This window comes from Zingiber officinale, chromosome 9B, assembly GCF_018446385.1.
Source record: "Zingiber officinale cultivar Zhangliang chromosome 9B, Zo_v1.1, whole genome shotgun sequence".
Lineage (NCBI taxonomy): Eukaryota > Viridiplantae > Streptophyta > Magnoliopsida > Zingiberales > Zingiberaceae > Zingiber > Zingiber officinale.
The window spans coordinates 104,770,584-104,787,731 of NC_056003.1; the positions used below are offsets into that span (position 1 = coordinate 104,770,584).

General features: G+C 36.0%; 1 protein-coding gene across 3 annotated transcripts in view; it reads left to right on the forward strand.

The window, feature by feature from the left end:
• LOC122023658 (ubiquitin C-terminal hydrolase 13-like) overlaps positions 1-17,148 on the forward strand; it is a 61,557-nt gene that overhangs the window by 32,643 nt on the left and 11,766 nt on the right. For 2 of the 3 annotated variants that reach the window (XM_042581904.1, XM_042581903.1), the window contains exons 12-18: positions 805-883; positions 965-1,111; positions 1,173-1,253; positions 1,329-1,448; positions 6,930-7,052; positions 16,889-16,966; positions 17,048-17,136. In XM_042581904.1, coding sequence (XP_042437838.1) covers positions 805-883; positions 965-1,111; positions 1,173-1,253; positions 1,329-1,448; positions 6,930-7,052; positions 16,889-16,966; positions 17,048-17,136 — 717 coding nt within the window. Of the gene's footprint in view, positions 1-804; positions 1,112-1,172; positions 1,254-1,328; positions 1,449-6,929; positions 7,053-16,888; positions 16,967-17,047; positions 17,137-17,148 lie in introns of all 3 variants that reach the window. The other variant, XM_042581902.1, reaches the window with a different exon arrangement.

The following is a 17,148-nucleotide window of genomic DNA, read 5'->3' on the forward strand; positions in this document are numbered from 1 at the left end:
TCTCACTCTCTGTCCTTTTTGGTTAACAATTCTTGTCAAAGCTCTGTGGTTTTTGGTTGTAAACATTTGTTGTCAATTGTTACGCATTCTCTTTAGATACCGTGACCTTTCAATTAACACAGTGCTTCAAAAGACTTAAAAATCTCGGTGCATGTATTTGCTTGTTAAGTTCCAATTTTTAAGCAATATCATGGTTTTTCATTCACATACCTTGATGGTCCTATTCTATTGTTTTGCAAATGTGGATTGTGATAAAAATAAGCCGTGTCCATCTTTGATGCTTTTTTGTACACCATTTGCATCATTGAAATAAAAGGGCTTTTGAAGTTACTTATATGAAGATTTCAGGACATTATGAGAATTTATTTCTAATAAAGTTTGCTATGCAAAAGGGATAGTTGCCCAAAAAAATTTCATAGCACTTTGAAAACAAAATGGATTGAGTTATGGTTATTTTAATTTAATAAACATTATCAAACTATTAATTCTCATCTATTAGTTTAAACCAGATCTAGGACTATGGTGTGTTTGTGTTCCTTATGAGATTTTTTTATAACGTGGTATATAATATATAAAGCTGGACCTGAGAATAAAACCTACTTGTACTTGTGTTCTTTTTTTGGCTTCTGTTCTAACCTTGTTAATTAAAATGAACTTCTAGGGTTATGTATGCCCTCTTCCATCAATATTGTCTAGTTAGTGATACAATGTCCTGATGGCTGTAGATATTATATTTCAGAACTCAAAATTATATAAACCAATGATATATCTGCTGGAGTTGGTAAACATTTAGAACTCCTTCAGGTTTAAATTTGATGATGAGCGGGTGACAAAGGAAGACATGAAGAGGGCGATAGAGGAACAATATGGTGGTGAAGAGGAGGTAATTATTGTCACTATTATGAGCCCTTCTTTTCTCGGTTTCATTTATCAATTTCTTTCTTTAACTCTATTTCATTTTCAGTTACCACAGATGAATCCTGGCTTCAATAACACTCCTTTCAAGTTTACAAAGTATTCAAATGCATACATGCTTGTATATATCCGTGAGAGTGATAAAGACAAAATAATGTGTAATGCAGATGAGAAGGACATAGAAGAACACCTTAGGGTAAGGTTCCCAGAACTCCTGAATTTCAGTGAATATATGTAATTTTCATAATATTTTTCAGATAAGGTTGAAGAGAGAACAAGAAGAAAAAGAACAACAGAAGAAAGAGAAAGCAGAGGCTCATCTGTATACTATTATCAAGGTTTATTCAAACATCCTTGGTCAATTTTTTAGGCGTGCTTGTTTCCTTGTTTATCCTTTCAAGTTTTGTGTATAGGTGGCACGAGACAAGGACATGAAAAAGCAAATAGGAAGGGATATTTTCTTCGACTTGGTTGATCATGACAAAGTTCATAGCTTCCGCATTCAGAAACAGTTGCCCTTCAGTGTTTTCAAGGTGAACTCATTAATAATCAATGAATGATGTGTGGGCTTGAATGTTAGGCCTTCTTGTTTCTCTCTATTACTGGCATAGTAGCATGTCTACTGTTTTCTGTTGGACATTGAATTTATGTATAACCTGCTTTATATCATTTTGACATTCTGCTTGACTTGTTTGTTCAAAAGCTTTGGAGGCTGATGCATGAAAATTTTGAGCTTTTCCTGCTTGTGACTAGTTTGATTTTCATTACTAATTTTGTGTAACACTGTCTTTGTAAAGATTTTAGCGAACTTTTTGTGTATTTATATAAAATGTGTCAGTATTTCTCGATGAGTACTTTGCCACCCCATAATGTTCTTTCAAGCCCTTGTCAGGTTTAGGACACTTTGCTATATTTTTCTTGTTAAAATAACTGATGAATGCAAAAGGAAAAGTGCTGATATGTTTACAGAGAAGTGCATGTCAATGCGTATGCAATAATTTTTTTTTTTAATCTCATGAGTATTCATTAAGATCCTATGCTTATGGAATTTGTTTCTTTAAGTTGTTTTAGGCTTCCATGGTATCAAAGTTAGTACTTGAATAGGATTGCCATAATACCTTTTAAAACAATTTTATATTTCTCTCTAAAAAGGCCTGATCAAACGCAATGGTTTTGACTATAATCTAAGCTATGGAGCTGTGCTATAAGGTTGTCTAGATTAGACCCTTCGCATTCATGCCCGACAATAATGCAAAAACAGCAAGGTTCTCACTTGGTTATGGACCAATGTGGGTGGGTAAAGAAGCTAGTCTATGATTATGTGATTAGGTTATCAATTTGGAATATAGGAACACCTTTGGGGAAATGACTAGAATAAGTTGATGTGATGGTTAGGAAAAAAATAAATAGGCTTCCAAGAGACAGAATGAATTGGAGAATAGGTGGAGAAAGAGGTATTGCTTGTTTTAAAATTTGGAAATGCAATAAAAGAAAAAAGATTACATGGAGTATAAGTATTATTTAGTAAGGATTATAGGATAAAGTTGTCAAAGTTAAGAGATCTAGAGAGAAAATTATTGTGAGAAAGTTGATTTTAGAAAATGAGATACTAGATATTATAAGTGCTTAAGCCCCTTAAGTAGTACTGAATTTTGGGAGAACCTAGATGAAATTATTCATATACATATAATTGAAAAATTAGTTATTGCAGTAGATTCAAATGGGCATGTATGGAGACTAGAGAGATTATGTACATGGAGGGTTTGGATTTGGAGAAAGAAACGTAGAGGGTAGTATGGATTTTTATTTTGATATATATAATGATCTCATAATCGTTGGTAATTCCTTAAAGAATAAAATGAATATTTGATTACTTTTACAAGTGACAGTAGCATTATCAAATAGATTTTTTTCCTTACTAAGAAGGCAGATCAAATTTTATGTAAAAATTGTAAGGTTCTTAGGGAATACTTTACTAATCAACAATGACTAAAATGTCAGATAAAGAACCTAGAAAATTTAAGAAGAAAAAGAATGTTTCTAATTTTAAAGAATCAGACGGTGGAATATTAAGGAAAATACTATAAGATTTCCCCAAGACAGAATCAATGGAGAAGTTTGGAATGAAGAGTTTGATTATATTCATGCTATATGTATTTCACGTAAGATCGAAAATGCAGCAAGATGAATCATTGGACTGTTTAATGGTAATGTTGAACATATAAAGAGAATTGGGCGGTGTTGTGTCAACAAGCACAAAAGACTATTAATTTTGAAAAAGATTGTTTTAAAGATTAGCAAAGTTGTTGAGATCAAGATAAATTTGAATTGGTAGAAAGTCAAAGTAGATAACAGTGTGGAATCAAATTACACTACTATGTTAACTAAATTCGTTTGGTCACCTCTTTTTCTAGATCTTCCACTCTAATCAATTTAATTATTCTAATTTTAAAATTTATTATTGCCTTTGAACATGTTGATACCATCTTAGTGTTGGAAAAATGTGAATGAAAATGAACGAGGCATTAGTTCCACATTGAAAGTTTAGTAGCATTAAGGCCGGTGGTAAAGAGTGCAAGAGGGGGTGCGAATCTAGGGCATGATTGCACTAACGCAACTGCATGAAGCGGACCACGATCGGAGTACAGTGTTCCCATGTGGATCAGCCATTGTTTGCCCCAATTCTCTTTTGTATGTTCAGCCCACGTGGCTTGGTAGAAACATGCCACATGGCATGTCACATGCCTTTTCATGCTTGTGTGCATGCTCAAATGGCCACGTTGCTTGCAACATCCATGACCATGTGCTACATGCAAAGCATGCCAGATGCTTGTACATACTCAAGCCCACGTAGTGGTGCCATGTGCCATCTGCCTTTGTATGGTCCTGCTCAAGACGTTCAGCGCTCCTTTATAAGGAGGCTTGATCCTCAACAAGAAGAGCAGAAGAGAGCAGGAAAAGGAGAAAAACGAAAGCAGAAGAAGGGAAAAGCAAAAGAGAAAGAGAAATTCTTCCTCCTGCTCCCCTTGTTTCCTTTTCTTCTCCCAACTCTTTGATAGTGTTCAAGTACACGTTCAGTCAACTTGTGCTAGGTTGTTCGTGGTTATGTCGTTTTATCCGGGAAACAGACATAGACGTCCAGCGCGACCTCATAGCACTGTCAGAGGGGGCGAATCTGTTTTAAGGAGACTCTTTCACCGCAAGACTTGATTTCTTACTTCCTACTTGGGCGACGTAGCTTACGCAACCCACTTGGATTTTACAAGTTGGTGGTCCTTGGGTTTATTCTTTAGCACTCGATGTCCGTCCCGAGCACACAACTTCTCTTCCTAGCACTCAGCTTCCTTTCCCGAGCACTCGGATACTCGACATCTTCTTCCCAACTTGGCACTCGGCGGTACGAGGTGTCTGTTATGGTCCCGAGTGCAGGATCGAGTCATAGGCTGAGATCCGGATCCGTACTTGATCATGTAACACGTAGGAGAAAGGGAGGGGGAAAGACTCTAGACAGAGCTCAAATTACTCAGGGGGAAAGACTCGTCCTAGATAGAGTTTAAATTATTCAATTTTTCTTCCTCCTGTTTTATTAATAATAACACTCCTTATATAAGGAGTCAAACATGACACAATTTAGAAAAGACCAACCCATAAATGAAACAAGGAATCAAAAATAGAAAAGGTAATTAGGCAATTATTTATTTCTATTATAACAGTAGTTAAATTAGGTCATTATTTATTTTCTACTAATTAGGCAATAGCTAATTTATTTCTATTATAGTAGTAGCTAATTATGCAGTAATTAATTTGCTTTCAATTATAGTGGCGCCCAACAAAGGCGTCCACATCATCACTCCCCTCCTCGATGCTGAGCTTGTCCTCAAGCTCGAAAGCGCGGTATAACGCCACTAATAGCATGGAGGAAAATTTTCGAATTCACTTGCCCCTCTTCCTCACCTTTCCTATCATCATCAGACACTTTAATCCAAAATAGACGTTTACACTTGTGACCCGTGGAGTAGGACTCATCACAGTTAAAAACAGATGCTTTGGCTCTCCGTTCTACCATCTTGGCGCGGATTAGACGCTTGAAGAATGAAACAGGTGGAGTCTCCTTGCTGAAGTCCCCCATTGTCTTGGTCTTCTCCAAAGGAGGGCCTCCACTACTGGTGTTGAGCTTGGTTGTGGTCCCGCCCCAATTTGTGCGGCCCCCCGCTTTGATGGAAGCACTGCTTTCATTCTAATGCTTTGGCCATATTCATTGCAATGCCTAGGTTTTCAGGCTTCTGTAGTTCGATGTTGATACGGAAATCCTCAATTAGCCTTGCAATGAACAAGTCAACTTGTAGTCGAAGGTCTAAGGTTTGGGCAAGGTGGGATTGAAATTGCCTTCTACCGAGCCTATTTGCTTCAGATTTGCTAGCTCTCCCAGAGGGTTGTTGCTCATAGGCGGCCCAAAGCGGATATGACAATGGTTTTTGAATTGCTTCAAAGTTATGTTTGGCTCTTCCTGTTCCATCTGATCAAACCAAAATTGGGCTTCCCCTACGAAACGGAAGGCCGCAAGGTCAACCTTGTCAGTTTCTGTGATCCTTCGGTTGGCAAAGAATTTTTCGCTCCTTTTAATCCAGCCCAGTAGATCCTCTTCTCTAGAATAGGTGGGGAACTCCATCTTCGAGTATCGGGGTGCCACTAATTGGTGGTTCAGGTCTGACCTTCGAGACTTTGGAAGGGCCACGCTCCACGCTAGTAGGGTTGTTTGTGATTGTCTCTTGAACAGTATGGGATAACTCGACCATCTGCTCCTATAGTTCTCATTGGCGGAAGGTGATCGGTTCCATGAAAATTTGTTGTTATGAGATCAATCTTTCCATGAAGGTATCGAGTTTGGATGTGATAGGATTCGTGTCACCCATGATTGGCTCTGATACCAAGTTGTTATGGTCTCGAGTGCAGGATCGAGTCACAAGTCGAGATCCGAATGCGTACTTGATCATGCAACACATAAGGGGAAGGGAGGGGGATAGACTCGTCCTAGACTGAGTCCAAATTACTCGGAGGGAAAAACTCATCCTAGATAAAGTCCAAATTACTTAATTTTTCTTCCTCTCTTTATTAATAGTAACACTCCTTATATAAGGAGTTAAACATGACACGATTTAGGAAATACCAACCTATAAAGGAAACAAGGAATCAAAAATAGAAAAACTAATTAGGTCATTATTTGTTTCTACTATAGCAGCAGTTAAATTAGGTCATTATTTAGTTTCTACTAATTAGGTAGTAACTAATTTGCTTCCAACTATAGCGGCGTCTAACAAAGGCGTCCACCTCGGCGTCCACATCAGTGTCCCACTCGGGAGCACTCTGCTTGGCTCGGCGACTTCCCACTTGGACTCAAGAAGTCCACTTGAAGCTCATGCCGACAACTTAAGATAATCCGCTCATGCCATTTCGACAAATAAGTCTGAGTTGTGTACATTGTAATTTCAATTCAAACTACACTCCTTGTATCTCCGGCAACTTGATTGTGGAATAAACTTCCAACACTTAGTTACTAGAAAGGACATAATTAAAATTATATTCAAGAGCAATTATGTGTTGCTCCAATAGATCAATAATGAGATGAAAGGAATTAAGATGGTGTAAATATGTTCAAGGGCGAACATAACTTTTATATATTGGAAGATTATACTTGATTATAGTGGATGGATTAAGGGGTAGATGGAGACTAATGAAAATATTAGTAAATATAATAACAAACTATTTAATTGATCTGTAAATTTCTAGCAATATAGTCTTGAATTGAGCTCAAAGATGTAGCTCATTATACAGATAACATTCATGAGTTTACGTAGACAACATCAAATAGTTGGGACAAGCATGGATTGATGATGATAATTGCTTGACATTGGTTTTTTAATATATATATTCATTTGAATTGATTTTACTTTGAGAGAAAATGTGAAATATCTATTTCTGCACCCTTACTCGATACGATATATATCGGCTGACAGGGGGAGGTTGCCAAACAATTTGGTGTACCTGTTCACTTTCTGCGATTTTGGTTGTGGGCTAAACGACAGAACAACACATACCGCCCAAACAGGCCTTTAAGTACTCAAGAAGAAGCACAATCTGTAAGTTAATGCTGATGCACGTGTTGATTTTAATTTCGTATAGAATTGCTGTCTTTCATTTTTATTATTACTCGTCTGTGTGCTTTATTGCTTCTTTCTGTTTCTTGCTTTTAATGTTGTTTGCTAAGATCTTACTACTGCCCAAATGCATCCCATCAAATGTGCTTTTTATTTCCTGGTTAAGATTAATTAAGATATGTAGGGTTGCGTGTATTTTTCCATATACTGTCATATTGCAATGAGAAATTTAAAAATGGCTCTTTTTAAAAACAAATTGTAATCATTGCCTTTGCATGAACACAACATGCAGTTAAGCTTTTCTTGTATGGAGAATTTCTTCTTGGTTTTTGGAGGAAAAAAATCTGGGAAGACTTGGAATTTAGGAAATTGAATTCAAGATTTTCCTATGTTAAAAAAGGGCAGCTTGATATACAAAGCTCCTGCCAATGCAGGATTCTGAGGAAGGGCTTACTCTATTTTGCAAGAGGCTGTTTATGTGACTCAAACCCGTGACTTTTAGGTTATACGGCAACAACTTTATTGTTATATCAAGGCTCCTCTTCAAGATTTTCCTTCATTGTTTTTACGGCAAATTACCGAACCATGTAGATGAAGTTTCAGAATACACAAATCACTTACCCAAGTTTCAAAATTGTCAAATCACGTTACTTATACCCATTTTGCCCCTCCGCATTTATCCCAATCAATTGCTACAATGTAGCAATCGATTCGGGAAATTGTTCACCATAGTATGATCTTGAATCGATTGCTACACTATAGCAATTGATTAAAAAATTTGATTTGTGTTAAAAAAATTATTGCTCTCAATATAGCGTGTCAAATTAATGTTTGAGAGCAGGAGAACTAAATGAACATATAGGATCTGGTTTCATGTCATTTCGTGCTCTCTAGGTCTATCAATCGATTTGACATGGAAGCAGGTCCTGTTTGTTCATCTAGTTCTCTTGATTATAGTTATGCCCTTAATATCAATGACCCACTATATTGAGAGCAGCGATTTTTTTTAACACAAATTAAATTTTTTGAATACATTCATGTTCAAAGAATTATTGCTCTCAATATAGTGTGTTAAATTGATATTTGAGGGAATAAATATAATCAGGAGAACTAAACGAACACATAGGACTTAGTTTTATGTCATTCCAAGTTCTCTAAGTCCATCAGTCGATTTTAACCAATTTTGGCTAAAATCGACTAATGGACCTAGAGATCTTGGAAATATATGAAACCATGTCCTATGTGTTAATACCCTAAGATAGCTTTGACCTGATCAACCAAATCAGGTTAGATCCTGTTGGTTGTTAGTCTAAGTGTACAGGAATTTAGGAGCACAGGAAGTCGAGCGAAAGACGCAGCTAGCGAGAAGGACAACACGGGAGAGAGCCGACGGGTTCGGTGCATCTGAGGGACGAGGTGCTGCGGAAGAGTAGCTGACGAGAAGGAGGTATGCTGCATTTCCGAGGGACGAGAAGCTGAAGCGGAAGATTGCTCGAAGGCCGAAAGTTGGGTTTGGGTGAGCCCTATTCCGGATGATCGAGATCACCCAAGCGAGCGGAGTCGGAGTGGAAGATTCGGACCAATGCGAGTGGGACCGGAGTGGAAGACCTCGACTTGGTTCGGGTGGTCTAGGTGCCCGAAACCAAAAGTTAGCCATTTGTGACGTGGCGTGTTCCGCTGTGTCGGGGATAAACTTTTATCCCATTCCATGTGCGCCCCAAGCAGGGCTATAAAAGCAGTCCTGCTCCCAGAAGCTAGAAAAAAGAGAAAAGAGAGAGAGAGAACACTTGTAAACGATTTCTTTTGTCTAGATTTATATTTTTAATACTTCAACTGCTATAAAGAGGCTTCTCTACCTGAAAGAGAGTTTAGTGCGCTTTTCATCTTCCTTAGATTAACAACCTCCCCAGTTGTAACCAAGTAAACTCTTTCGTGCCTCTTCCTTGCTTTAATTTCTTATATTTATTTTATGCAAGTGTTAATGTTAATTAAGTTATAAAAGTTCGAGGAAGGTTTTTCATTTTTTCTTTTGCAATGTTATTCACTCCCTCAAACCGGCCGCCAAGGGTCCTAACAAGTGGCATCAGAGCCAGAATACCTCAGAAGGATTAACCGCCGACTGAAGCAACGAGATGATGGTCGGTGCAAGCATACACCCACTAAAATTCGAGGGAGACCGTGCAATGGAAACGCTGGATGGAGGTATTTTTTAAAACGGATTTTGAAATTTTGTTAATTATGAAATATGATTTTGTAGCCCCAAGAACCAACATGGAGCTGGAAAGGAAGAGTGTTTATGGACGAAGAAAGAACAAGCCGATTTCGTGGCAAATGGTAAAGCAGAGTTCCATCTGCTAAGCGTTCTTTCGCCCCAGGAGGTAAATCGAATCGACAACTACGACTCCACCAAAGAGCTCTGGGAGAAATTCTTGAAACTTCACGAAGGCACTTCGGAAGCAAAGTTAGCAAGGCGAGACATTTTCCGAACTCAGCTAACAAACTTGCGAATGAACAATGGAGAAAAGGTAGTGCAACTCCAAGCATGGATCAAAGAATTCATCACTTAGCTCAACAATCTCGGAGAATCGGTAACGAACCGAGATTCAATCCGGTACACGCTCAATGCCTTCCCGAGAACTCCAGAATGGTCAGCCTTAGTAGATGCATATTACATCTCTAAGGACTTCGAGGTAAGTACAATAGAGAATTTATTTTCTACTTTTGAACTTCATGAAACTCGATGTGCATATTCTAAAGAAATTGAAAAGTCGAACAACAATCTTGCCTTGAAAGTTAAAAAGGAAGATCCTGACTCCGAAGTGTCAATCGACGAAGATGAAGTGGCGCTACTAGTAAGAAAGTTTAATAAATTTATTAAAACTAATAAATTTAAATCGTAGACGAGAAAACATTATCGGAACAAAATGAAGGTCTGATGTTACAACTGCAACGAACAAGGGCACATCAAGGATGATGGCCCAAAATTGAAGAACAAGGACAAGGAAAGGAACAAAAAGTCAGCTCGACCCAAACATAATCTAAAAGCCATATGGGATGAGTCGTCGTCCTCCGAATCTGAAATCGAAGCCTACTCCGAACTAGCCCTACTGGCAGACCATCAAAAGGAAGACGAAACCAGCTTAGAGATGAGCATCGACGAAGGACAAGGATCATCAGCGGAAAGTTATGATGAAGGGGGAGCATTCTCTTTAAATTTATTAAGATTCTTTTCAAAGATTTGGTAAAATTAGAAAAAGAAAATATAGACTTGAAAATACAATTAGCTAATACATGTCCCTTAGATTTGTTTGATAATTTAAAATTAGAAAACGATAAATTAAAAATACAAATCGAAAGGTTGAAAACTGAGCATGCATGTTTGGAACTGAATAACTTTCAAAAAATCAAATTTAGAATGTATGGAAGGCTAAACTGGTACATTAGAAAACACCAGGGACAAATTAGAAAAGTCCTCAGAAGTTATATACCTCCCAAATTTTTAATGAATCCAGTAGATAGGAACCTGTACTGTTCAGAAAGACAAATTAGGTTAACTTTTTTTTTAGACTTAGGGCTTTTCAGAAATAAGATTAAATGTTTAAATTCTTTAAGAGACTTTGTCTAGAAGTGGTTGTTGATCCAATAACCAAGAAGACCTAGTGCCTCAGCCTGGAAGTCAATTATTGAATCGAATGTTTAATTGACTTATTGAGAAATATTTAAATAATGCTTTAAATTTTTGCTAGAAAAATTTATTAAGTCTATCATTGAAATTTGCTTAATTTTTTTTAACCCTTAACAATCTTTTGAAATTTTTTTATAAACTAGTGATCAAAATACAAATTTTTAATCTGGCCAAAAATTTAACTTTTGTGAATTTTTTTTCAACCCTTACTAAAGTTTTTATTCTTAAAGGAATTTTTTTAAAATCAAAGTTTTTTGAAATTTAACTTTTCCTATTTATTTTTCCCTTAGACTCTTTAGACTTTCCTAGTAATATGTTTAACGTACCTCACTTTTAATGTGATCAAAAGGGGGAGTAGTAAAGATTAAGTTTAGGGGGAGGGTAGTACAATTTTATTTTATTTTTTAATTTTGTACTTAATTTAATTTTTGTACTTTACAAAAATTATAACTGGCATTTATTTATGGTTTACCTTAACTTAATTTGGGGTTGATCACATCAAAAGGGGGAGATTGTTAGTACCCTAAGGTAGTTTTGATGTGATCAATCAAGTCAGGTTAGGTTTTGTTAGTTTCTAACTCCTGTGTACAGGAACTTAGAAGCACAGGAAGTCGAGCGAAAAACATATCTAGCGAGAAGGACGGCACAGAAGAGAGTCGATGGGCTCGATGCGTCTGAGAGACGAGGTGCTGCGAAAGAGTACGCGGGAGGACGAGAAGGAGGCGCGCGGCGTTTCCGAGGGGCGGGAAGCCGAGCGGAAGATTGTTTGAAGGTCGGAAGTTGGGTTCGGGTAAGCTCTATTTCGGATGGCCGAGATCACCCAAGCGAGTGGAGCTGGAGCGGAAGATCCGGACCAATGCAAGCGGGACCGGAGCAGAAGACCCGGACAACGGATTGTACGGGCCCCTTCCGGGTGCCCGGAACCAAAAGTTAGCCATTTGCGTCGTGGCGTGTCCCGTTGCGTCGGGGATAAACTTTTATGCCATTCCAGACGCCTGGAACCCTTCCAGGCGCCCCGAGCAGAGCTATAAAAGCAGCCCTGCTCCTAGAAGCTAGAAACAATAGAAAAAGAGAGAGAAAACATTTGTAAACGATTTCTTTTGTCTAGCTTCATATTTTTAGTACTTCAACTGCTGTAAAGAGGCTTCTCCGCCTGAAGGAGAGTTTAGTGCGCTTTCATCAACCTCCCCGGTTGTAACAAAGTAAACTCTTTCGTGCCTCTTCTTTGCTTTAATTTCTTATATTTATTTTATGCAAGTGTTAATGTTAATTAAGTTATAAAAGTTCGAGGAAGGTTTTTCTTTTTTTTCTTTTGCATAGCTATTTACTCCTCAAGTCGGTCGCCAAGGGTCCTAACACTATGTGTTCGTCTAGTTCGCTTAATTTTATCCATGCCCTCAAATCGGCCAAAACTGACTAATGGACCTAGAGGTCTCGAAAATACATGAAACTAGATCCTGTGTGTTCGTATAGTTCTTCTGATTATATCTATGCCCCCAAACATCAGTTTAACCTACTATATTGAGAGCAGCGATTTTTTGAATGCGAATTAGATTTCTTGGACACATTCATGTTTTGCTCTCAATACAGTGTATGAAATTGATGTTTAAGGGTATGAATACAAAGCTAGATGAACACACAAAACCTAATTTCATGTCATTCTGAGCTCTCTAGGTCTATTGGTTGATTTTGGTCAGAATCGGCTGATGGACCTTGAGGGCACTATAACAATTGATTAATAAATTGGGAACAATAAGAGGCAAAATAGGTATAGGATACGTGATTTGGTAATTTTGAAATTTAGGTATGTGATTTGAGTATTTCAGAACTTCATGTACGTGGTTTAGTAGTGTTGTAGCTGAAATTTTGGTGGCCTGAGTCGAGCTTTAAAAAAAGGGTCCCCATATAATATCTTACTGCTATTTTAGCTAAAAATTTATCCACACTTCAAAATATGGTCCCCTTTCAACATGCGATTACAGTAAAATAAAGAGTTGAATAATATGAATATTTCAAAATATAATAAAATAAATAAATGTTACCAGTAATCATTTAATACAATACGATTTGCTTCGCTTTTAGCTACAAAAGTACAATGCATATTGTTGTCATTTTTTAGCGAGCCTTCAATATGTAAAGTAAAATATGAAGTTAAATAACATTTAATATTGTAAAATATAATCAAATAAAAAAGATAAATATTATCAATAATCAATTAAATAAAACACGTCTTGTTGTTTAGCTGTAAAAATATCAATTAAACTTATATAATCAAGATGTTCAACTATTTTCTTTTCAACAGACAACATCGCCAATCCATTTTATCTTTCTTGTGACATGGTTAATCAAAGATATGTTTTAAGCAAATTCAACTTGGAAAAGTTCCTTTCTACATATGTCAATGTAACATATAGCAAAATTTTGTAGGCAACATGATTATTTGAATAACAGTCATCCATATTTTTCGGATAATTTAAAACATCTAATGTTCTTTTTGCTTCCACCGGTAAAGACTACTTCAAGATTGATAACTTTATATACAGATCATCTTCGTCAGTATCTGACTTGCCATTATATCTCAAAGTTTATTCGAGATATTTACAAGATTTCATTAGGCTATCATCATTAGCAAACTTCAATCTCTCTGAATTGGACAAAACCCCAAATATCTCTTCATACTTCTGAAATTGTTCAAATCGAATTTTTAGTGATGAAATAGCTTGATCCAGAAGTGAAAATAATTAACTCTTGCATCACATCTTCACTACTACTTTCATCAAATTGTTTCTTTCTTCGGATAATGCATTTTTCTTTGAACATAGCTTCAATCTCTATTTCTTCCGCAATTTGCTTCGCTTCCATCTCCATATTTTCATCTCAAAGAAATTTACTTGCGGTATTGATTGCATGCAACAACTTGTATCAAATTAACTATACCAAGCAAGAATTCAAAATTTTCAAGTTAATATGTTTCCAATGATTTAGCTTCACTCTTTGTTTTTGGATCTTTACTCGTTTGTACCAAATCAAGTAAAACATCTCTAATTTTTTTATGTTTGTTCTTTTATAGCTTTCACACTTTCAACCTGACTTTTCCAACAAGTTTGTGACAATGACTTAACTGTCAGGCCTTCTACATGATCTTTAAAAACTTTCCAACGCTTGGTAGAAAAGGAAAATAATGTATAAATACATTGTATCACTCCAAACATAGACATAACTTTATAACAACAATTAGTCATATCACATAATGCCAAATTTAGACTATGACATCCACATGCTGTATAAAAGGCTCTGTATTTATTTCAAGTAATCTTTTTTGCACCCCACATTATACTTTCCTTTCATATTGGATCCATTGTCATACACATCTTATATCATCAATATTAATCTCAAGATCATTCAACACATTTTTTAGTTCAATAAAATAAAAGGTCCAAATCTAGAAGTGTCATCCACTTTTTAAAAAAAGCTATTGAGTATTCGTCAACCATAACAGAGTTTGTTGAATTATCCACATAACGTATTACAAGAGACCTTTGTTCCTCATGACTTACGTCTAGAGTGCAATCTAGTATAATTGAATAATATTTTGTTTCTTTGATTTTTTTAAGAATTGTAATTTTTACTTCATTTTCCAACATCTAAGTCAATTTATTTTGAATTTTTGGACCAAGTTATGTGTAATGTGTCTCATGTGCTTGAATACGTTGTATGTGCTCTTGTATTATTGGATCGAACTCAACAATCATTTCAATCATTTGCAAAAAATTATCATTACTCTCAACATAAAGTTTTCACAATTTCCTAGATATGCTAGATTATTTTTTCAAGTCCATAGGCAATAACAATTAATCTCTTTAACACTAATCTCCAATGCTCTTTTTCTTTATTAATTTCTACATGAATGTTATCATCAATTGCCTTATTTTTTTTCAATCTTTTTTCCAATTCACTCCATGTTGCCATGCAATCAATACGTTCCTTATTTCCTTCCTACTTTGTAAGACATTGAGTCAAATTATGCCAATTCTTGTAGCCTTCAGTAGCTAATTGACTAATTGTATTCATTGCTGTGATTTATGAACAACTTACAACAAAAGCAAAATATTCTATCCAAGGAAGATAAAATAAACTAGCCATTTTCTATCCCTTTTTTCTCCATTTTACAATATCCATTTATAATACAATGCATCAAAATATCTCCTAGCTTTATCTTTAGGAAACAAGATGCCATCAATTCTAGTTAGACCCTTTTCTACCGAAAAAAATCTCTCAAATTTTGATCAATTTTTTCCTATTTTCTAGTATCATCAATATTCAAATTTGAATAAAAGGTAAAGTTGTTGCCATGTGACCAAAAGGTCACGGGTTCGAATCCTGGAATCAGCCTCTTGCAAAAAGCAGGGTAAGGTTGCGTACAATGGATCATTCTCCGGGACCCCGCATGGCGGGAGCTTCGTGCACCGGGCTGTCTTTTTTTTTTTTTTTTTTTTATCAATATTCAAATTTGAAGGACTCTCTTGGTCTATAGTTTCAGGCTAAACATAAAAAATATTATCATTATCTTCTTCATTCAAGTCATTCATAATTTCTTGTTCAACATCGATCATATTTTCAATCTTCGTTTACCTAGCCATTTTGTTATTGATATTAAAATATTTATTAATATCTCCTACCTGACTTTGAATAAGTGTCTCTTCACTGTGTTTTCTTTTTCTTTTTTGAGATTTAGATAAATGTTTCGGAACCATGATTATATATTACACCTAAAAAATATTTAAAAACAATGTGCAATAACTAAGAAATAAGAATACATTTATAATAAATAAATAAATAAGAAGAAGGGAAAAGAGAAAAAGTTTAAGAGATAATCAAGAAATTCATTTATCAATCTTTACCTTCAATCAATAGTTGTACATGGACAATAACTTTCTTGAATAGGGACACAAAAGGGTTCCTTGTTTTGGTCAACAAGAGAATGCTAGCTCCGGCAGTGAGCGATGGTGGATAGCAACGCTTGCTGTGTTGTACAACATGCAATAGTCTGAGTAAGGGGAGGGAGAAGGCCGAAGAGACTGTTACAAATCATTGTTCTGTTGTGAAAAGAGGAATTAAGAGAGGAAACAAAAACTTCTTGCTCATGACGCTTGCTATTGGTGGCGGGGAGATGAAGAAAGTTAGTTGCTGTTAGTTGGCTGGAAAAAGAAGAAAACAGCAACGTTGCTATTGTCATCACAGAACATAGTAGAGGGAAGAAGGAAGAAAATAAACGGAGAAGGAAAAAGGAGAAGAAGTCGACATCATGAGGGGTGGGTTGCTATGTGTAGAGAGAAAAAGAGGAAAGACAGTTTTCTAAAAAATACCCAAATTCATTTTAAACCGACTGAACCGATTTAACTCATAAACTTGGTTCGGCCATAACGTGGCCAAATTAAGTTCAAATCAATCCAGATTTGAACCAATGTAATCATTATCTCCATGCCTACTCGATGAATTTAGATTGGACACATTCTGATTTAAATTCTACATTTTCATTTTTGTGTCCGAAAATTCAATTCATTTGTTTAATTTAAAATTTAATATTTAACAAAGTTTACAGCAAATTGAGAATTCTAAACCTATCATATTAATATAAATGATGGACTAATTTTTGGGCTCCTCTAGAAAGTGGGCTGAGGCGAGCGCCTCCTGGGCCTCACCTCAGGTCCGGGCCTGTGGTTTGGTAATTTGCCGTTGTTTTTATTAAATATACATCAAAATGAAGTTGGTTTTTAATTACGTGGCAAATCAATTATTCATATGATGCATGTGCTATTCTATTTATTTTTAATTCTTGATAAACTGTCCAAGTTTGTTTTGTTGTCTTCATAAGAATTTAGATGAGATGATGTTCAGTCATCTAGTCATCATTTCATTTGTTTTCCTATTCTTTTATCCTGCCACATGATTGGTGTAATTCTTTACTTTTGGCTGTTTATTTGGTTCATTAGCTGTCTTTATTTGGCATCTCTTACTTTTCCTTTAGAGTACTTTTGTTTCTATGTTTCTGCATATGCACTTCTCTATGTTTTTAAACATGCACACCTGTCTTGGTCATTTTATATATTACTTGGCATTTTTTTCTATATAGGTTGGGCAGTTGAGGGAGGTATCTAATAAAATACAGAATGCTGAGCTTAAGCTATTCCTAGAAGTAGAACTTGGACTGGTAATTACTTATGATTTCTATTTTTATTTACAGTCATTTTTCAATGACCAATGCTACTTGGTTTTTTTCACTTCCCCCCAGGATTTACACCCTTGTCCTCTACCTGATAAAACGAAGGAAGACATATTGCTTTTCTTTAAGCTTTATGACCCTGAGAAGGAAGAGCTTAGGTATTCATTTGT